The following is a 22,865-nucleotide window of genomic DNA, read 5'->3' on the forward strand; positions in this document are numbered from 1 at the left end:
AGGAAGTCGGTCATTTTGAATTTAATGGTCATTTTCTGCAATCTTTTCCTCCTTTATCAGTGTCATGGAGGCCCTCTGGTATTTCTGATGTCTCACAGACAGACCTTGCTCAACAGTTTCTCTGCAACCAGACTGAAAAGAGGACGTGGGAATTGCCAGGGGAATGGGTGTGGCCTGGGATCTTGGCAGCCAATGAGCCCATGGGAGACTAACCATGAGTGTGGTGGCTGGGACAACACCAGATTTCAACACCTCTTTAGTGCAAGGTTTTCTTGGGTTAGTCTTCATACTGCTCAAGTTGTTCACGTTGTAAATCCAGGGAGCCGTGAGTATTCACTGTGTGGTTTAGGAAGTACAGGGTAAGCTCCTGTAGGTTTGTCTAGTAAGCAACTAGCTGAATGTTTCAGATATACAAATATTTCATTATGATAAAATAATTGATGCACCAATCTTAACAACAATCAACAAATACACATGATAATATAAAAGAACAATGCAAATAATATATAAGAGTGAAAAATTAAAGGACAGTATAACTATTTAGGGTTAATTTTCTCTCCTGGTGAGTAAAAATAAATGCTTAATCAATACAAAATGTGTCAATATTATATATCTGTTTTAGGAATTGGGTTGTTTTATTTTGTCTCACAGTTTGGTCGAATAGGACAGAATGATTTGGGGTGATTGGGACAGTGGTAAAAGGCTTTGCTGATGTTAAAACCTTGCAATATAGAAACATTGCGTATGCTCCATGTGCTCGACATTAAATCAATTATTTAGAAGTCAGGAGAAGGTGGAAAGTCAGATGTTGTAGCAAACTGAGACATCCTGATTTAACGTGCAAATGCTGTAACACATCTTAATAAAAGAACGAAGTTAACATCAATTCATCCTCCTCATCCACATGAATTCAACATGAATTGTTGTCAGTTGTTTTGAGTGAACTTAAATGTGTTCAGTTTGTTCCACTGACTCATTTTCTTGAAGTTGACTTTATATCATTAAACAATTTTATTCAACAATAAATACTTGAGTTACTTCTACTCAAATCAAATATCTTAAATATCTTTAATAAACTTAAACGTTTATAGGCTGCCGGTTTCTTCATCAGGTTTTCCAGTGTGCAGACTTCAGAAGAACACAAAGTTTTAACAATAAATATTATTTATTTTCATCACACAGTGTTTAACAGCTAATTTTGGCAAGTTGGACTGACAGTCATTGATCAAAGTAGAAAAGGCAATTTAATAAATTCTAACAAACTTATGTTTTCACACTAAGATTTACACAACATTTGAATATTGTAATTGTAATAAACTAGTGTCAGGCAAAAAAAACATGTAAAAATTCATTCAAAAATTAGCACAATCTTTTTACATGAATCCAAACAGCTGAAAAATACAAAAAAAACTAATGTGCACACAAACAGCAGATAAACATGCAGTTAATGTCTCTTAAAGTACCTCATGACTGAGTACTTACATGTCAAAATATACTTATTGCAGTATATGATCAAAGTCTATAAGACATTTTTCTCAAAAGGAAGTCAAACAACGTCCACTCCTCTGTTTTACTATCACTGCTACACACTTGCGATATTTGGTCATCTCACCCAAAATATTCTGACTCCTGTTGGTCAGTGATCGTCACTGAACACAAACTCTTCAAATACAGAAAAAAACAACTCAAATCACCTTTTTTGCTTCAAGTACAACACATTTAAAATCAACTATTTCATTTTGATTATTCTATGTGCAAAACAGAAATCAACACACTCATATAAACAGTCTGTAACAAAACAAATACTGACAACAATTTACCTGATCAAAATATTCAATCGAGACAGAATCTGTCTGCAACAACGCGTCCAAAAACAGGACTTCCAGTCTTTAGTGTGCATTTATGTAAAGATTGCAGACTGGGTGGTGGTGGGAGAAGAGCAGATGCTCCAGTGGTCATTTCCCTTAAGACAGATCAAAGTGCTTGTGTGTACTGAGAGTCTGAGAGGATCCATCGACGCCAAGGGAAGGTGGCTGAGGCACCGTAATGCTGCTGTAGAGCTCACAGATACTGTTAAGACTGTAGAGCTGAAAGGCGTCGCTCGATACACTGCTTACCTGTGAACAACAGAGAGATTGGAAGAAGTCAGATTAGAATAAAGATGTGGTTTTTGATTTTTCATTTTCCAGGAGGTTTTCTTGACAACACAGCAGTGGTTCCCAACCTTTTCCCTTTAGGGACCCCTTTTCTATAATTTACTAAAGTGACATATTCTATTTCATATTATATTCAATAATAACAACAACAGTAGAGAACAACTGATAAACTGTAAAAATTCAACACAGTAACTGCAGGAAGTTTGTCTAAAACAAGCGATTTGGATGAATTTTGAGCAGATTATTTCCTGTGAATATTGATCAGAGATGAGTTTTTCTGATACTTTAGGGAACTTTTTGTACAATTATCTGTCTGTATTATGTATTTCTTTTCTATTTTTAACAATCTTAACTACTTAATAGGCTTCTTATTTGACAAATTAGGTGTTTTCTTCTCCGCGATACTTGATTTGTTCTATAAGCTCTTTGGTCGGTAGACTGTGTTGAGCTCTTCAAAGTTTATCATAAATCCTTTAAAAATGATAAATTTATTTACAGAAATGGGACAGAAATGAGTGAAATACTGAGATACAGACCTACTGTGTAAGTTTTCTTACACCCCTTAAAATCAAGAAAGCCTCGCGACCCACTGTGAAGTTTTTTTGGCGACCCCTAGTGGTCAGTGTTTATGGGACACTTGTAGCTGATTTTCGTGGTGCCATTGACTGAACGGAGCAGAAATGTTCCTCTAACAGTGACATTAATTTAGCCAGAGCCCATAAATTACAGTTCAAATCAAGTAGAATTCATTTTATTTTACAGAAAATTAATCTTATAACCTGTTCTCCCAGATAAAAACGTTAACAACATAGTTAATTTTGGATATTTTAATCAATTTCCTGTTGTTTTTTTATGACTTGGCAAACTAGTCTCTAAATTTCCAGGTTTTCCAGATTTTCCAGGACACGTGGGAACCCTGACTGTGGTGTGGTTTGTGTGCCACAGTGCTGTGATTTACGTACATTTATCGATGCTGTCAACGTCCTTCTGCTCTGTGATGATTCGGGACAGACCCTCCATCAGCAAAAGTGCTTTCTGGTAACGCTGGACTGACGCTGAGCCATAGTGGAACATCTCATCCAGAGCAGCCGACTGCACCTGAACGCATCCAGAACACACACGTTAAGGTTCGGATCACGATGCACACTGTGTGGAGTCTGATACGGAGTGAATATCGACACCCTCACCATGTGCACAGTGTGGTTGTAGATGAGCTTCTCTGCCGTCAGTCCGTTGAAGCGGTCCATGAGCTTCTGTTTGTCGAGCAAGAAGGTCTGCAGCCGATGGTTGAGGGAGCGGCAGTACGTTACGCAGCACTTGTACAATTCATTCAGCTTCCTGATCACTGCACAAATACAGCACGCAAAAGACATTTAATTATTATAATAAATAGAAACTAACTGTTGTGTTCAATCTTCAACACGCACATTCTCACTGTTAGACTGTCACAGAAATACAGGGATGGGTAAAGTAGGATTTCCACTCTTTAAAAAGTTATTTTCCAGGATTTTTCTTGACAACACAGGACAGCACTTAGCTCACAGTTCAATTAAATTTGATTTGCACAGTGCCAATTAACAGAAGTTATCTCAGACTGTACTCTATACAATTACAATCACAAACAGTCATATAATTTACTGGATTCCTCTTATTGACACATTTAACCCCAGTTTTATTCCTCCTCGTTTAATGATGCAGGGTTCATGATGAAGTGTCTCAGGGTTCATTACAGGTAGGTGATCAAGGTTTATGGGACACTCCACAAAGACTGCGGAACCAGTAGAGCCAACTTTTACTACCAACATCATGCAAAAACAAAAACCCAACCTAAAATTCTTCGGTGGCTGTTTATTTTAAATTCTACAGTCAATGGTAACTATATATATATATATATATATATATATGGTGTGGTGGGATTATTTTAAGGAGTACAGTCTAGACCTGCTCTATTTGAAAATTGTCCTGAGATAACTTACAAATAAAAGGTAATAGAAATTGAATTGAATTAACATTGTTGTACGTGTATTCATCAACCACAACAACAAATGTAAATTTGGTCATTAACAGGCTGTATGAATGTAGAAATGACACCCATGTTTATGTCAGAGATCTGTGTGAAGGACTAAAGTACAATTAAAATATTTTTTTAATTACCAAGACAACAAAGATTATTTCCAGGATATTAGGTCATTTCAATCAATTTCCAGGTGTTTCCATGACTGGAAAACTGTCCTGAACGACTAGAAAAACCTTTCATGTCTACAAAACGTTGACCGCTTGATACTGAAAACCAGAGGTCATGGTCTCACCTTGTTTGACTGTAGCAGAGGGAAGGAGTTGTCCTTGTTTGATGTTCTCTTTAGCCGCGTGCAGCGCCGATGACAGAAACTCTTCAGCCTTCATGTACAACACTAACTGCTCTGCATGGCTAGAATATACACATGAGAAACACAAGTTATTCCACGGAAGATCTGTGAAGGAAGGGAGCTACTGTACAATGTAATGCCTCTCACCTCCATTCTTTACTCAGAAGGCTGATCTGATCCGTCACCAAGCTCTGCTCTAGAAAGGAAACATCAGGACTGCTGACGACCCCGAGCCCCGTGTCCTTGGAAGAAGCCAATTCAATGACACAGTGGACAAAAGCCAGGGTGAAACGCAGGTCACTCAGAGCGTCTGTATGAGCCTGCTGTGAAAAGAAAAGAGAAAATACATGAAACTGTTTGTGGGGAATCTAAATTTGTCAATAAAACCTCACAGTATCAACATCGGATTTGTCTGTACCTCCATCAGCGTGTCTTCGGGGAGCTCCGGAGGGTGAAAGACCAGGCTGCTGTGCGGAGTAGCGTCCATGGCTTCAGTCTCGCTGTTTCTACAGCTTCCTCCGTGGAGAAGGCGACTGTTCAGTAGCCAGGCGGAGTTAATGTAGCTGGGGGAGCCTGTATTTAAGACAAAGACAAATAATGCTTAATCCTGGACGGTTTATTTTTCTAATTTTGGCCTCGGTTAACACCCAGTTGGTTCTTTTACCTGCCCAATGTTCATATGGTTTACCTCTAATTTGACCAGGTTAACAAGCACTTTAATTTTTTTTAATTTTGTCTTTTTATTGGTATTTAAAGCAGCAACAAGGAACTTTCATTTTGTGTTGATTCTGGCGCCCCCTGTGGACAAAAGCAGTACTGTTTACACTGTCACGTTTCATTGATTTCAAGGGGAATCTGGCCAAAATCAACCCACATTAAGACACATATTTTGAAAAAGGTGGTCTTGTTTGTTTATGTAGTTCATATAGAGTCACCAGTACTAAATTGAGACCATTTTATTATATAATTTTTTTCTTAAACTCTTTGTTGTAGCTTTAAAGTCATTCAAAAATGCAATGAATCACAGATATATAATATGGGGTCAGAAGTACAAAACTGCAATATCAGTTGCATCCATTTATTCTGTATAGGTTAGAAGTGGTTGCCATATAGCGTAACATTTCTAAAGAAGAGCATATAGGGCTGCAAAGTTAATCACAATATTATTTTGCAGATTTACTCCTTATTTAATTTGCATGTGTGGTCTAAATGAACTCTAAACTGGAGAAAGCAGTGCGTAATAAAAAAAATACAGCCTCGCAGGGTCACTCATAAACCTACACAAGCTACAATAATGGTTATAAAGGAATTCGACACCTACCTGAGAGTCTCCGTGATAACAAGTTATCAGGAGGAGTGTCTCCTTTGGATGGAGAACCCATTGTGAAGACTGCAGGAGGTGGACTGTCTGAGTACTGAAAGCCTCTATGACAACCAGTAGGTGGAGCTGCAGGAGCAAATAAGGAGCGTCAAATGGATGAAAATGTAGCTCAGTCAATGGTCACTGCAGTAGAAACCTTAGAAATAGGTGCTTTATAACTTCTGCTTGTTGCAAACATGCAGTGAAACCTAACCTTGTACCATTTCATTAGCACATAAAGCTTTTATGTGTTTCTGATCTACAACAGCAGCTACATAGTCTTAGAGCTAGGGTAGGTAATGTAATTCAGAGGCATTTTGAGGGGCTAAAGTACAATTAAGAATTTCCAGGACAGCAAAGTTAATTTCCAGGTGTTTGCATGACTGGAAAACTAAATTCCCAGGTTTTCCAGGACGCGTGGGAACCCTGCGACAGCAATCGCAATTGATTAACTAGCTGACCCTCGCTCTCCCGCTCCCCTACAGTCTACTGACAATCACAAATGCTCTGCAGAGAGACAGTTAAGCCTCCTCCATATGCCTGCTGTTATAAGAAATGCAACAGAGCAGACATTATGATACCTTCAAAATCTTGCTGTCTCTTGCTAGTTTCTCCAACATTACCAACCCTGGTCTTAAACACGAGTGAACACAGACAAACCGAAACAGTGGGAATCATCTGACGGGTCCTGCTTTGCACTGGTACCTGTTATATCCATGCTCTTCTCACAGTTGAGGCTCTCGTCACTTCCCTCCTCAAACAGGTGAGCACCAAAGGCCGCCTTCAGTAGCATGTCAGACAGCCTGCCTGCGCTCAGCGATCTGGATATTCAATACAGCCCCACACACACACACACACACACACACACACACACACACACACACAAACAAACACACACACCACAGAGAGCGTTTGATTATTTAGCACATGGCATGTTTTTTATACTGTGTGACAGCTCTACGTGCCAGGTTTTCCTGAGTGACAAATAAATGTGGATCATTGACACAAACACATACAAATTCACATTTAATTCCACTGTTATATAATCTTGCATGATCCTATTATATTAACATATAATCATTATTGTTGCATTCATAATAATATATTAAAATCATACCGTTCTGACCTTTTGAAGGGGCCCTTTTTATTGGCTGATTTCCTGTTGAGGTTGGTCTGGGAAGCAGGAGATGGGTCCAGGGATTGCAGGTCTGGAATTGTCCTGATTCGGTTCGGCATTCTTGATTGAACCTGCTTCTGAAACGGAGACGAAACCTCATTTAATATCAGATAATGTGTTAATTTCAGAACAATTTGATAAAACTGTGTGAGCTGCTTGTAGTTATTCTATTTAGGGCTTCAGTCCGTAGGTCAGGGCATCTCTTCATTATAATGTTGTATTTGTGCATTTTACCTTTATCAAACAATAAAAAATATATATAAACATATAAAAAAATAAACATTTTTACATTGTGAAGGCAGTGAACAAAAAGCAAGCAAGGAGCAGAAACCTGGAAACAGAACAAAAACCAAACAACTATGAGGTCATGGGGTAATCAGTAAGTCGAGGCAAAATGACCTCAAATAAAAACAAAGTATCACAAATAATAACATACAGTAATTATGAGAGATCTGTAAACACAGTTCTCCTTGAAGCCGTACGGAGGAGTAGGTCATCTCTTCTAGAAAACGGAGATGTTTAACAAAACTAACAAAGAGGCTGGCAGTGGGGCAGTTTTTCTGAAGGCAGTATTTTGTAATGGCCTTTTTACGTCTACTTTTTAGGGATGTTGAAGTTACTAAAAAATGATTGTTGCTACTTCCTTCAAAAGGTCTGAATGGAGGGACAAGACCAGAAGACATGAGCGTGATCAACCATGATTTCTCCACAGGATATTGCGTATTTCTATTAGAATCATTTGCCCTTTTAGGAAGTGTAAATTATTCTGCTGTTTTGACGAGAGAAGACACGAAATGAAATCGTGAAACAAAAAGGTGCCTGTAATATAGACGTTTTGAAGGCCCACCTTAGGACTGGAGGTGTCCTGCATTTCGGGAGAGCCGGCGAGGAGTCCAGTTCTTGTGCTGAGCGGGAGAGTCTGCTCGGAGGTCTTTGGGGTCGTTCCCACTAGAGTTCAGAGTATTTATAAAGATTAAACCGGTGCTTCCCAAACTGTGGACCTCAACCTGGCAATCTATGCAGCACCTCTTGCCTAGTGCGTAATCAGAAATACTTTATTGATCCCCGAGGGGAAATTGGCTACATTACAGTTGCTAAACAAAGACATTCTTAGAAATAGAAAATAATAATAAGAACGTTAAAATATGTGCAACCACATATAGAGAAAATATAAAAATATAAATTAAGAGTGTGTAAAAATATGTACATTATACTATAGTATGTAACAATATATAATAATATAATAATGCTGAGAACTGGAGCCATGAATAAGTGTGTTAATAAAAGAATATACCAGTATATGCATTATTAATGAGTATTGCACATATTTCAGACTAATGACACTCATGGGGATGAAAGCAGCATAGTAGTAATGAGGTGGTGACATTAACAGCAGATTTGTAAATATTCATTGTAGTGTCCGTACTTTTATTGCAACCTTTGCTACTATTAAATAAATAAATGTAATTCTGAGCAACGAGTCATCTACCCGTCAGTGTGTATTATGTTTATATACATCTGTGACCAAATGACATTTACTGGGGCCCTCAAGCCTCCAATACAGTTCACACTTCAAGTACATTAAAGTTATTAAACTCAATCCAATGTACATGCTTGATAATGCGTTAAAGCAGTTTCTTAATGTACATTACATTACATTCGTTAATTACTCCTATTGTTTTTTTGTTGCACTTGCAGTGGCGTGTTAAGTGCGGTTGTATCAGATCTCTACTGCTCTCTTCTCAAGCTCAATGTAGGTGATACCAATCAGTTAAAAAATGCCTTGATCTGCGCTGACATGTATCTGTGTTCACTGGAACACTTTTGCTTATAACGCTATCACTAACGCTGCATGAAACTAGCTCAGGCATGTTCTCTGGGTGTTGTCAAAAGGCCTAAATAAAAGTATATGAGTCAGAGTCAAAGTGGGTACAGAACTTCACTGCAGAATAACTTCAGGAATGTCCTGAACATTACGTATTTCAGAGGGTGGAATGTGTAAACACCCAAATGGCCCCCGGTGACCAACAACAAGTGACTCTGCACTGACAGATTCACATGTAGTGTGTTAAGCTGTGTGACAGAGAGAGTCTCCTTATCACTAGATAAAGCCGAATTAGACACCTACCTAGCGGGGAGGACTGTTGTGGTCGGGCTCCTCCTGATGCCAGCCTTGGGGAGTTGAGGACAAATCCTGGACCAGGAGCTCTACAGCCTCCGCACTGTGGGGAGCTTTCACTGCTGCTGTCAGCACAGCAGAGCGTGACCCTGAACGACACAGGAGAGATATTATCAGATAAAGGCAGAGAAGAACGGGGAATATGACACTGAGGGTGTGGTGGGTGCACAGATAGGACAGCTGAGGGGCTGCACATGCCTGGTGGAGCCATGCAAGCCCACAGGTTGCAGGTTCTGTTCCATCCGCTGGTAGTTTCGGATCTGAGTTGGGACAGGAATGGGCACCGTTTGACTGCACTTACGGCCCGCGTATTCACCAGGCTTGCTGCACAAATGAAAGGGGAAGCAAAAGAATGAGACACACAGGAATGATATCTCGTATTGAAGATGAAGTTATTATATTTCTGTGTTCAGAATCTAAACCCTGCCCTGCTTTCTCCTACCTAACAGGTTTGGGGGGAGAGTGCAGCAGGGGAGAGGGAGGAGGTGTCTTTCCTGCAGCTCCCGGGCTTCTCTCAGCCAGTATTGAGCTCCTAAAAGAAAGATATTTGTTAGCTCTATCTGCAATACATTCATAATATTTACCAACATTAATTCTGCACAAAATCTGTCTCACTTGTAGCTGAGTTTGGTTTAGAGACGGTACAGTGCAAATTAATAAATACACTATAGATATGGCTGCAGACGAGGGCTGCACGATACTGTAAATACCACATAATAACTATATAATGATTACATTTTCACTGAAAAAACTATTAAAATCATCATGATGGGACATTTTTTGGAGTCTGTTCCCAACAAGCATGTTTTGTTAAATCTGGAGAACAAGATTTGTGGGCCAGGGCATCTCTTCACAACTACAGCACTTCATTATAGGAAGGGGGAGCAGAGCTACAGTCCTCCTTTAACTGTTACATTAATTTTAGCCAGAACCCATAAATAGGATGTTGATATCTGCTTCTTTTATCCCAACCTTTAACAGCAAAGAAACTGAGATTCTTCTTTATATTTTTAGTTATTGTGCACCCCTTAGCTGTGACTACTCACCCACTGTATATCAGGCAACTCTCAATGGGTGACCCGACCTCCAGCTCACATGTGTACTCACCTACAAAACAGTAAAACAGAAATGATGTGAAGAAGAAGCTGCATAATAATAAAAAAAAACAAATGCAGATATCTGTAGAGTGAAGCTTACTGGGAAACTGGGCAGGCACCATTACGTAGTCCTCTGTGTAAGATGAGGTGTTCCTACTGTCCTGATTGGCTATTTCTTTCAGCAGGAAGGCCGGAGCGTCCTGTGTAGGGGGAAAGCGCGTTTTGGGCTGAAGTCGGTGCATCTCTCCGTCGGAATGCTACAAGAGCGTGAAAATAAAATAAAAGGACTGTTTTAACAAATATAAATATGATAAATTACAAGGAAGGCAAGGCACTAAGGAAGAAAAGGTGTGCGCACTTGAGGGGAGGCCAGATGGGATGTGGAGGAGCCGCTAGAGGAACTGCCAGAGCCTGAACCTGGGAAGGAGAGCGCAGGAGCTGGAGAGGCTGTCCGGGGGAAAAAAACATACATTTGCTTGTGTTAGGACCCTGGCGACGGCACCTTTACTGATAATCTGTTGATCTGCTGAGACAAGCGAGATACAGTCCGTACATTTCTTTGCAGATGAGCTTGTGTCCAAGAAGGGATGGTGGAAGAATTCATCTGTGAATGTAAAGATATAGATGTAAGAGAAACGTTTGTTTAAAATCATGAAATGTGGCTCTGAATGTTAAATGGCTCACCAAAGCTGATCCGTTCTTTGTGGTTTCGCTGCAGCAGCCCCATCAGGAGGTGCCTTAGGTTACTAGAAGTTTCCTTTGGGATGCTGGGAACATACAAAGGTTTCCTATTTAGATAAACTATTTTGATTTGAACTTGCTGATGAACAAACAAAGATTTATGAGATGTGCTTCACTGTGTTTGCACTTTGAAGCTGATACACGTGTTAAAATAAATAATATTTAGGTCACTCATAAGCCCGGAGTGTAAAATATGTGAATTTCTAATCTAATTTACGGCTTCAGTGCAAAACCTCAGGGTGTCGTGATGCTCTTGACTGCGTGTGTGTGTGTTTACGACGTCTGTGTGCAGCTATGGGGGCCATGTGGAAAATGATAGCCGTGCAGGCCACTAGCTGGCAGTTCGGAGCAGGTTATATATAGAATGACAAGAAAACAACAAACCGTGGCTCCTCACACACGAACGGTGCCCCGTCTTATCACCCGGCTTTTATCACTGAGAAAGATAAGCATGGCCACGAGCCATACGCAGGCTGGCAAAGAACACCACAAAAGCAGTGGAAAACAATCCATAAATCCCTCTGAACGCTTTCCAGCTCCAAGTTCTGAACGACTTCAAATAGCCAGGAGAAATAAATAAAGGCATTTGATATCAAGGCACATTACACACGAACAACACCTCATATAGAGAAATATATCACAGGAAGGACCCCATATTTAGCTTCAGGCGTTAGTGACAAATATCGGCTGTGTGAGAGCAGCTGATTGAGAAAGATCGAGGCGATCGGCCCCGTCAGGCTTCTGTATTTGTTTCTTACACATTAGGTTTATTTTTAGCGGCAGTTTGAGACAGAAATATGTCTGTGGCGTGTTCGTGTTTTGTTAACTGTCCATTGCACATTGAACATAATTCACAAACATACAAACTTGAGCGCGAGCGCAGGGCAGGTGGCCAATTATTCATCAGCAATCTGAGTGCAGAGAAGACAGTTTACACCCTCTTCCTGTCATCTTCCTGTGTGGATTGTGTGTCCAAGAATTACAACTACTCATGTTACTGTAATTAAGTCATTATTTGTAATGGGATCTACTTAATCTTCGCTACCTTTTAGGGAGGCATGATGTGGTAAAAACATCATATTGCTTTTTATTTTGACAGATAATATGATTGCGATATGACACAAATGTAATTTTATATCTATGTGTGTGTGTGTGTGTGTGTGTTTGTGTGTAGAGGTGCACTAACCTTGGTAAGAGGGTCCTGTTGCTTTCATAAAACAGACGGAGCTCCTGCGGTGTGCTGGCCTACACACACACACAACAAACGTGTTACACAAATGAATTCACACACACACACACACACACACACACACACACACACACACACACACACACACACACACACATATGCAAACAAATGCACCTGCATCCGTACAGAGAAGCATTTTAATCAATTATAGTGGAGAGTTTTAGTGGTTATTTGCATAAATCATCATCATCACAGGCTACACTTCACTCTCTGCTAAACAGCCAGTTAAAACAACAAAGAGCTAACAGAACAACAGGAAGAAAACCCCAAATCTGTCACAAAATGAGTCTATTAATTATTGGAGTTGGGCGAATTGATCGGCTATCGGCAGGGGGGTTTTTTTTTGGCTGATTTTAGTCATTTCATTTTGCTTATTTAATGTTCTGCCTCCAGAGAACGAGAGTCGCTCAGCGGCGCAGTTCACACACTGAACTGCTGAACGAGTGAGAGGAAAAACAGCTGTAGAGTCAGAGTGTTTTCACATCTAACTGCAGTGAATTAAGGGTTTATTTTTTATTAAAGACTGTTAACGAGGTCTTAGTTCGGTATAAGAGAAAAACTTGAATTTGGAAGCTGTACGGTTGTATTTTTCTATGCAGAAAACAGGTGTTTTTCTTCTCCTTTCTTGACATTTGGTGAGTTTATGTTGTTTATTTAAGTTGTTAGAGTTCATGCATGTGTAAATATTTCAGCAATGTACTGATGGTGGCTGGTTGGAAAATGTTAAATTATTGCCCAATCCTATTATGTATGTATGATTGTTAAAGAAAACAGACAATAATCTGCTCAAAATTCATCCAAATTGCCGGTTTTACACAAACTCCCTGCCTGTTATTGTGTTCACTGTTTGGGTTCATTGTACAGTTTATCAGCTGTTATTGTTATACACTGAATATAATATGAAATATACATAAAATATGTCACTTAATCAGGAGTCGTCAGTTATATAAAAGGTTGGTAACCAATGCTCTAATATAATAAGGAATGCTTGGAGATGCCAGCAGAGTAATCATCAAACATCAACATCAGCAGCAGCAGTGAACGTCACACTAACCCTTGGACTCAACTCTCTGACCTGCCTGGCAGAAATAGAAATCAATCTTTCCTCTCATTCTTAGAAGAAAAACCTTGAAACACAGCAACATAAAAAAAAAACAACCCCTCAACAGGTACAGGTTGGTTGTTCTTTAACTGGGATAAAAATAGCTTCCAGACAAAGACCAAACATCAGCCCGTGTCTTTACATAAACCACACCGGAGGCAAATAACAGTTTCACGTGAGCAGCAGAAAGTGACACTCAGGGTTGTGAAGCAATATTTCCGCATGCCCTCCCCACCCCCTCCGGCCCCTGTCTGTAAACAAGGCTCTTTCCTAACAAGTACTCGAGCTGTTCCAGCGTTTTCCAACTAGCAACACTGGATATCAGGGAGAGCGTCACCCAGCAGGCAGGTGCTGTTTAACGGCCACTTTGTGGATCATGTTGGTTCTCTGTGTTGTGAAAGGGATGTTCAGTTCTGGTGTTGACAATAATGAGTCGGTACTTTCTTGGAACTAAAGCAACAAAACACCCAAAAGAGAATGCTGTCATATTTAATACATATAATGTCAATTAATGATTCTTTTTGGCCACATTTTAGGGTTTAAGTTAAAGGAAAACAGACATTTATTTGGAAAACTGTCTGAAGATTTGGACACATTTCTATTCAGTGCTTTAATAATGTGCCACAGTAATGTTTTTGAGTTCAGATATCTTCATTTGGGTGCTTTTCTAATCAGATATTCACATATAGTGCTGCTTTAAAATATGTGAACCTCCTGAGTTTTACCTTTATTTCTTTATTTAATCAGAACCAGTAGATATTTCTATATGAAATAACAGGTGGATGTTTATCAAAGACTATTAAAATCATGATGATGTGACATTTCTTACATCTGGATAACATCATCTCTGCAGCACTACAGTACTTCTCTATAATGCTGTCTGTCACATGTTATCAAAAAAGTGTAACTTCTGTGATTTGGATTAATTATGCATCCCTACTCTCAACATAATTCACCTGTATGGGTTCGCTTTGATAAGAATAAGCTGGTTTTATCTGTTTCAATCAGTTTATTTAGTGCCAACTAACTGTATTTACCTGCTCGTTTTAATTTTTGCAGCGCAGGGTTCACTAACCTTTGCACCTTCAAAAGTTTTCACTATGCAATTGATTTCCTCTAAACAAAAGTATATGGAACTGATAAACATACACCTGATTAAATAAAGAAATAAAAAGGTACAACAATGGAAAACTCAGGAGGTTCAGGTTCTTTCAAGCAACACTGTGTGTGAATGTTTGTGGTTAAATCAGCCCTCTGTGTATCTGCGTGTGTGTGCCACTCACGTGAAAAGGTGCCTTCCCAGTCAGACTCTGGTACACAATGGTACCAATGCTCCACAGATCGGCCTTGGCATCATAGTGCTGGGACATGATGACCTCAGGAGCCTGTGTGCAGACAAACACAGCTTACAGCTTAAGAGACGCGGTGACATTACGCCTTGTTGGCACCAGGAAACCAGAGTAAGAGCCTCTAATTCTCACCATGTACATGGGAGAGCCACACAGCGTGGCTGCCATGGTGTTCGTCTGGAGGTGACGCGCAAACCCAAAGTCAGCTGGAGGGCGAGAGCACAGTCAGAAATGAACAATCTTCCTTAAAAGGCTAACACATCTTTCACAGTCATTACCGATCTTGATGCAGGTGTTGATGGGACTGGACCTGCGCCCCTCTGGGTGGCAGAGCAAGATGTTCTGGGGTTTGAGGTCTCGGTGGAGGATGCCTTTGCTCTGCAGGACCTTCATGGCCTGAGCGATCTGCTGCAGGAACACGCGGATGGTGTCCTCGCTCAGCGTCCCCTTAGCTGAGGGACGAAATACAGAAGATGATCCAGGAGGGAGTCAGCGTGGACAGTATAGAGATTAATGGTTATTGTAGCTTATTCTAGATCTTATTAGTCCATCAACAGAACATTAACCGGTAGCATTTTGACTATATACGACACAAACACTGCTATAGTTAGTATAAGCACTGCTGTTAACTGATGTCAGGATTTACAGAATAAGAATTTCACTGTACTGTTTCCTGTATATATAACAATAAAGTTTAAACTGGATTAAATATTTCACTAATATGTCACTTTTTAAAAAATACAGGTTTCAGCTTCTCAAAGATGAATATTTTCACCTTTTTCTCATCATAAATGATATTAAAATACATATTTTTTAGACTTTGGACTGTTGGCCAGGCAAAAGATAACTTTGAGTATGTCAACTTGGAATTTGGGAAACTATAATAGGACATTTTTACTATGTTTTTAATATCACATGGACCAAATAATTAATTGGGAACATATTATATCATTAAAATATTATATTAATTTATTAAAGATGCCCTGGTCTACAAATCTTGTTCTTCAGATTTAATAAAGCATGTTTGTTTGTTAAAGACTGCCGAAAATTTCCCATCCTCATCTTTTGAATAGTTTTTTTTAGTGAAATGCTAATTCCCCCACTCATGAATCACATTACAATCGCAATATCGGTCAAAATAATCCTAATATGATGTTTTTAATCATCATTTTACTGAGAGAGGGACATGAGAACTTAATTTTATTTCATTTATTAAGTATTTAAAATGTTTGTATTGTTTTCCTGATGATGAAATAGTGATTTAACAAACGTACATGTCTTCAAAATGGCGGCTTTACCTGTTTAAGAAAATACGACGTGATGCATAAATAGCAGTAAAAATGCTCAGGAACGTTCTGTTCTGCTTTACGTCCTCTAAGCCTGCATTTAAGAATCATAACACGCAGTTTATCTTACCAACAGCTGAGTTTCAAGCCAAATATGCACCAAGGTTTATGTAGGCAATCTGAGTGAGGGGCTAAAAATACACCTTTCCAGGTTAACATGGATTATTTCCAGGGTATTTGGAAAATTTCAAGCCAGGAAAACTAGTCTCTACATTCCCAGGTGCTCCCAGTAGGTGTGGGAACACAGTTAAAGCAATAACTTTGTTTGCTCACCAGAAAATAATGTAAGATGAAAATATAATGTAAGATGAAGATGCTTCAACTCTAGTCACGTCATCGTGCGTCACTGCTGACACTTCGTGGAGGAGAATTTTGTTTACGATGAGGCTTCATTTGGAAATTAATGTCAAACCCCCTCTTCCTTCCCTCCCTCCTCTTCCTTCTCAGTACACCCACTATTTATAGCTGCAGTGTTTTTCCACCAGGAGGACAGGGGATAAGTGAGGGACAGATGGGTGAGGTCATGTGGGTGCTGCGTGAACCTCGCCAAGTGTGACTGACTGAGTGAGCGTTGTGCTGCAAGTAGCTGGATGCGCCTCCTTGGCAGCTCTACAAAATAAGAGACGCGGGCACGGCTGCAGAATTAGACCGACGCTCCACATCAGCGTTTAAATAGACGCACCGACACCACCGGGGTAAATTTAGCCAACAGGGGGAAAAAAATCAACTCCATGCCCTCGGCTGCGTCACCATATTTTGAAACAGGGTTTGAAACCTGAGGTGGGAGGGGAATGTGCACAGAAAGCCAACAACATGAAATATAAAAGCTTCTTTTGTAGGGAAAAAACCTCACAAGCCAATTCTAGAGGTTTAATTTTTATCTGGGTTAAGCACTTGGGGAGTATTAGTTGATAATTTATCCACTGACCTGTTGCAACCTTAAACCTGAATTGTTTGTTTGTTCTTATTATTCCTTCGAAAAACACTGAAAAAGCTCAGCCAAGCCTCTTAAAACCCCAACTGACCCGCCAGAACAACAGTAAGCCGCTCCGTAACAAACCGTGAGTGGATATTATTCTCATGAAGGATCTATTAGACACTGGTTGAATAAGGTTGAACTCCTTACATCAGTTATGTTAATTCTAAGATCTTTAGATTAATAATAATAAATCAATTTGTACATTTATTTAGCCAAACAGAGGCCTTGCTGCTTCCCCACATACACTCTATTCCTCACAGGAAGGAAAGGACAGCTACCGGAGGAAACTGGAGAAGCGGCTGGAACAGAACAACGCCAGGGATGTCTGGAGAGGGCTGCAGAACATCTCAGGCCATGGAAAAGGAGTGGGAAGAAACCAAACCAGCGGGGACAAGGACTGGGCAGATGAACTTAATATGTTTTTTTAACTTTTTTTTGATTCTGCCTCCTCTCCCTCCCTCACCCACCCCGCTCCCACTCCACAACTTCCCTGGAAAGCTCCCCCTGCCCCTCCACTACTCAGCCTGCCATCTTCAACACCTGACCTCCACCAGTCCACCCCCCCCCTCACCAGTTAACTACCCCCCTCTCACTCCACCTGAGACTTTCACCACCAACCATACCCCCACCCTAGTCATCCTCCACCCGCCTCTCCATAACAGTTGATCAGGTGAGGTGTCAACTTAAGAAGATCAAGGTAAGGAAGGCCCTGGGCCCGGACGGCATTAGTCCAAGAGTGCTCAAGGACTGTGCAGACTCTGTGGTGTGATCATGCGCTTGTTCAATCTGAGCCTGAGTCTGGAGAAAGTTCCAGCCCTGTGGAAGACCTCCTGTGTGGTCCCATTACCGAAGACACCGCGCCCCAAGGAGCCTAACCACTTCAGACCTGTTGCCTTGACCTCCCACCTGATGAAGACCATGGAGAGGATCATCACACACAGCTGGACCCCCTGCAGTTTGCTTACCAGCCTGGTATTGGGGTGGACGACGCAGTAATCTACCTGCTGCACAGATCCCTGCTACACCTGGAGGACAGTGGGAGCACGGTGAGGGTCATGTTTTTTGACTTCTCCAGTGCTTTCAACACTATCCAGCCGTCACTGCTCAGAGTGAAGATGGAAAGTGTGGGAGTGGACTAACACCTGGCTGCATGGACAATAGACTATCTCACCAACAGACCACAGTATGTGAGTCTCCATCACTGTGTGTCTGACGTTGTGCTCTGCAACACAGGTGCCCCTCAGGGTACGGTGCTCTTCTCCCTTCCTCTTCACCCTTTACACCTCGGACTTTACCCACAACTCCACACTCTGCCACATCCAGAAGTTCTCAGATGACACAGCCATTGTTGGATGTGTTTCTGGGGGGGAACAAACTGGAATACAGGACAGTCATCAGGGAGTTTGTCAGCTGGTGTGAGCTCAACCAGCTTCAGCTAAACACTAGCAAGACGAAGGAGATGATTGTTAACTTCAGGAGAAAAACATCCCACTTCACACCGGTGAACATCCAGGGATTAGACATTGAGGTGGTAGAGAATTATAAATTCCTGGGTGTTCAATAACAAACTGGACTGGACTGACAACACCCATGCTCTCTACAAGAAGGGCCAGATTCGCCTCCACCTGCTGAGGAGACTGAGGTCCTTTGGAGTAAGCAGGGCTCTCCTCAAGACTTTTTATGACTCTGTGGTGGCTTCAGCCATCTTCTATGCTGTGGTCTGCTGGAGAGGGGGCAGTATGGACAGGGACAGGAAGAGACTCAATAAACTGATCAGGAGAGCGAGCTCTGTCCTGGACTGTCCTCTGGAGTCCATAGAGGAAGTGGGTGAAAGGAGGATGTTAGTGAAGCTGACATCCATCACGGACAACACCTCTCACCCCCTACATGACACTGTGGGGTCCCTGAGTAGCTCCTCCAGCAGCAGACTGTTACACCCACGGTGTAAGAAGGAGAGGTTCCGCAGGTCTTTCATCCCTGCCGCTGTCAGACTCTACAACACCTGATCAATGTTGTAGTTTCTGTTTTTTGAAATTACCACCATACCATAGCCTTTTTTTTTATATCTGTATTTATTTATTTCACGTAATTGCTGCTATGACAAGGGAATTGTGGGATTCTGTAACAAGAATTTGAGGTGTTGTAAGTTTGTGGATTAATATCCAACATCTATTTTGAACCGGTAAATATTTTTTGGGTTTCTGGATGAAATCTTTAAGGTAGAATATTTGTATTTAAAGGTCAATCAAATCTGAAATTAGTGTTTCTTTTAAAAATACACTGCAAAACCAGTATCTTTTTTTAAAATAACTGCCATTAACCATTATAAATTAGAACAAAACAGTGAACAGTGGGACTATTTCTAGTTTGAAATACGCTCAACTTGCTCAAAATATGTATATTTTAGTTCCCTAAGTATCGCTAATGGATCATATATCCTATTTATTCCTGCCCTTCTGTCCAATTGTCCTTTTATTTATTTATTTTGCTTGGTTTCCTCTTGTGTGATACAAGTTTTGTCACCTGTATTAATAAAAACCCCAAACAAACCATAAGTCTGAGCCTCTACTTGCAGTGAGGAGTGAAGCAAATGTTTTTTTTTTTCTTTTTGCTTTGACCACAGGTGAAACAGAAAACTTTACAGTAGCGAGACGCGAGCTATTTTAAGCCGTGCTGGAGCAGCAGAACTTACAGTGAAGGTACTCCGCCAGGTCGCCTCCATTGCAGTACTGGAAAGAGGCGGGAAAGATAAAGTATTAACCGAAGGCTCTAAATTTGCATCGAAAAAACAAACTTCACCTCGTCCAACTCACCTCCATGACGAGATACACGCACCCTCCCATTTCCTGTCAGGAGAAAGCAGATAAAATGCAAATTAATGCAATGGAATAGTAACTGACACCAACGCCGAGTATCAGATTGAACTGATCTTTAATGAACATGTCACATTTATTTCATGCAGAGATGCTGAATTATGACATTAATGTCTCAGCAGCAGGTTACAGTGACAGCAGTCTTGACTCTTTTTGTTGGCCGGTCACCAGCGGTGCTTCTAGAAACTCTGGGTCCGCTGATTATTACCTAACTCGTGGCCCTTATCCAGCCTTAAGCCCCTCCACACCCTCACCCTGCATCCCCAATTTGGCTGCCCCACTTCACTGCCACCGAAAAGGTCAGTGAGCGGTGAGGTTGACAGTGAGAGGGTGAGACACGTAGGGTGTCGGGCCTGTGTATTGGGGTGAAACTTAAGTGCTACAACTGTAAAATGTAAATGTATAAATAAATATATAACACCTTGTGGCTATAAAGACGCTGTCAGATAATAGAGACTGCAGCTGGTGTCAGTGCCAGCCTGACCTTACAGTCTGCGGCTTTAAGCCATTGTTTAAGCGGCTGCCATCTGTCTGAAATAGATCAGCTCACACCTGTCTGGCTGTCTGGCAGGTGTCGGTAAGGCGAGAAGCGCACACACACACACACACACACACACACACACACACACACACACACACACTCAAAAACAAGCAAATGGTTAACATCCTGCGCTGTGTATGTGTGTGTGTGACCTCTTTAAAATGATGTTTATTTAGGCTATGACATGCAATAAAACACCATGTTCACATTAGAATGCTACACAAAAACAAAATAAATCACTTTCCAGGACCTTTCCAGGACATTTTTCCAGGAGTTTTCTAGACAATACAGATGATATAATTTACCAGTAGGTCAAATATTAACACATTTAGTTGTATTCCTCTTTTTTTTTTAATGATACAGTGTTCACAATACACGCTATGCACAAATTTATTAACCACAATTCTGCTTGCAGACCTGGAAAAAATGGCCTCAATGCTGAAAAGATCGCTTTAAACCTGAATATTACACTTTATTGTAATGATCATTATGATTATTATCCCTATACTATCATAACAGTAGTTGTTTATTATATGATTATTATCACTTTATATGTATAGTCTATAATAATTTAAACTTTTGGACTGTTTTATGTTTTTTTTTTTCTTATTATATGAATGTCAGCTCACTTTAATGTCACAAAATATCACCAATGTACCATGTAAATAAATATGTAGGCGATCAGACTGAGAGGGGTTCGAATGCAATTTAAATTTTCCAGGACAACATAGATTATTTCCAGGATATTTAGTTTCCAGGTGTTTTTCCAGGCCGTTACATTTAAATATTCCCAAATGAAAACATTAAACTACAGATTTCCGGTCATTCAGGTTTTGCAAGCTCGGTGTAAAACTACAACATCCAACAGCTGTGATCACATGAGCACAAGAGGTTAAGTGTTGCTGCAACATGTGTGTTTACTGAGTGTGTGTGTGTGTGTGTGTGTGTGTGTGTGTGTGTGAGAGAGAGAGAGAGAGAGAGAGAGGAAAACAAACCTGATAGTCAAGCAGTCGAACAATATTCTCATGTTTGAGCTCCTGGAAGAGGTGGGAAAATATAGATTTTAGTTTTAAAAAAGATGCACAAATAGACATTAACACAATTTAAGAAAGCATTAAAAAACTTATTACCTTTAATATTTTGATTTCTTTACCAAGCAGAGCCTGAGATTTGGCCAAGTTCTTCTTGTTGATGCACTTCACAGCAACCTCCCAGTCTCGTTTCTTGAAAAGGTAAATAAATAAATAAATAAATAAATGTAAACACAGCAGCCTTACCGATACTCAGATCCAGGTACATATCGATCTGTCTCACCTCTTTATGTCTGCCTTTGAACACAACCGCGAAGGCACCGTGGCCAATCAGATCCTTCCTGTTGAACTCAAACTTCCCGACAGACTCCATGATAGAAAACTAAAACTATATTATTAAATATTATTATTTAAAAGTGTTCAAGAGGGTCGATTCTCCAACCGTGAGGTCCCGCGACGCTTCCCTCGCGCCGGTAAATCCCATTTCATTCATGCACAACGCCGCCTTCGCACGTGGCAAGCGTCGGAACCGAGGTAAACACCGATGACAACATTGTTTCTGTCAACGCGAAAAAAAAAAAAAAGTTCAAAACAGTGTGTTAAAAACTAAATCTTATTATTATTATTATTATTATTAACGACCCTCCTTCAACGCGTTACGTCCAGCTGCGTCTCTAGAACCGGTAGAAGTGTTAAACTGACGTTAGTGTTGTTTATCTGTTTGTATTCACACACTGAGCTCACGTATTATTGTCTTCTTCACCTTTCTACGATGCTGCTTATTCATATCTCACGGTGCGCATGCGCAAAACAGGGGCTGGCAGCTGTTTGGACGGTGGCGCGTTCAGGGTCACCTCGTAAACTCGTAATTCGGTGGCTCAATTTGGCTTGGGTTTATTTTTAAATAGTGTTATGGTCAACTGTACCTTGGCTTTTGCTTTGTTTTTTTGCTCTGGTTGCAAATACATATAAGCTGCTACCATGTAAGGCTTACTTTTCACTCACTTAATGACTTACATACATCAGTAATAGCCTAATTTTACACATAATCCATGTTGATAAAGACACAGAAAAATAAAAATGGATGGCAAAAACAGAATATTGTCAGTATTTTAGTATTAGTATTGTTAGAGAGTCCCCTAAGATTTAACAAAATGTGTTTTTATGCGAGCTCATGTTATGGAGGCTGGTGTATTTACTTTCTGCGAGTCTTGAAATATTAAAACAGCTGGATAAGACAGGATAAATTGTATTAAGATGTGTCTTAAGATTTATATATATATATATATATCTGTCAGTAGACAATGTTACACACTGGA

The 22,865-nt window shown here is 40.4% G+C and overlaps 1 protein-coding gene across 5 annotated transcripts; it reads right to left on the reverse strand.

Moving 5' to 3' along the window:
• Nucleotides 1–1,146: 1,146 nt before the first annotated feature.
• Nucleotides 1,147–22,333, reverse strand: ulk1a (unc-51 like autophagy activating kinase 1a). 5 transcript variants are annotated; one of them, XM_051423331.1, is made up of 27 exons: nucleotides 21,830–22,333; nucleotides 21,646–21,738; nucleotides 21,511–21,552; nucleotides 19,915–19,947; nucleotides 19,794–19,830; nucleotides 15,055–15,228; nucleotides 14,909–14,982; nucleotides 14,711–14,812; nucleotides 12,263–12,321; nucleotides 11,020–11,102; nucleotides 10,889–10,939; nucleotides 10,694–10,782; nucleotides 10,436–10,592; nucleotides 10,285–10,345; nucleotides 9,681–9,770; nucleotides 9,437–9,562; nucleotides 9,188–9,327; nucleotides 7,907–8,007; nucleotides 7,000–7,130; nucleotides 6,588–6,703; nucleotides 5,844–5,969; nucleotides 4,941–5,095; nucleotides 4,670–4,845; nucleotides 4,466–4,584; nucleotides 3,344–3,501; nucleotides 3,119–3,254; nucleotides 1,147–2,117 (listed from the first exon to the last, which is right to left on the reverse strand). In XM_051423331.1, exons 1-27 carry the CDS (start codon nucleotides 21,917–21,919, stop codon nucleotides 2,074–2,076), a joined length of 2,763 nt encoding a protein of 920 aa, XP_051279291.1. In that variant the 5' UTR covers nucleotides 21,920–22,333; the 3' UTR covers nucleotides 1,147–2,073. The 5 variants fall into 5 exon arrangements, with proteins under 5 accessions (XP_051279291.1, XP_051279289.1, XP_051279293.1 ...); XM_051423329.1 differs by having other exon boundaries at nucleotides 7,000–7,136; XM_051423333.1 differs by having other exon boundaries at nucleotides 7,009–7,133; nucleotides 21,830–22,332.
• Nucleotides 22,334–22,865: the final 532 nt, after the last annotated feature.

Source organism: Dicentrarchus labrax, unplaced genomic scaffold (genome assembly GCF_905237075.1).
Source record: "Dicentrarchus labrax unplaced genomic scaffold, dlabrax2021, whole genome shotgun sequence".
Classification (NCBI taxonomy): Eukaryota; Metazoa; Chordata; class Actinopteri; family Moronidae; genus Dicentrarchus; species Dicentrarchus labrax.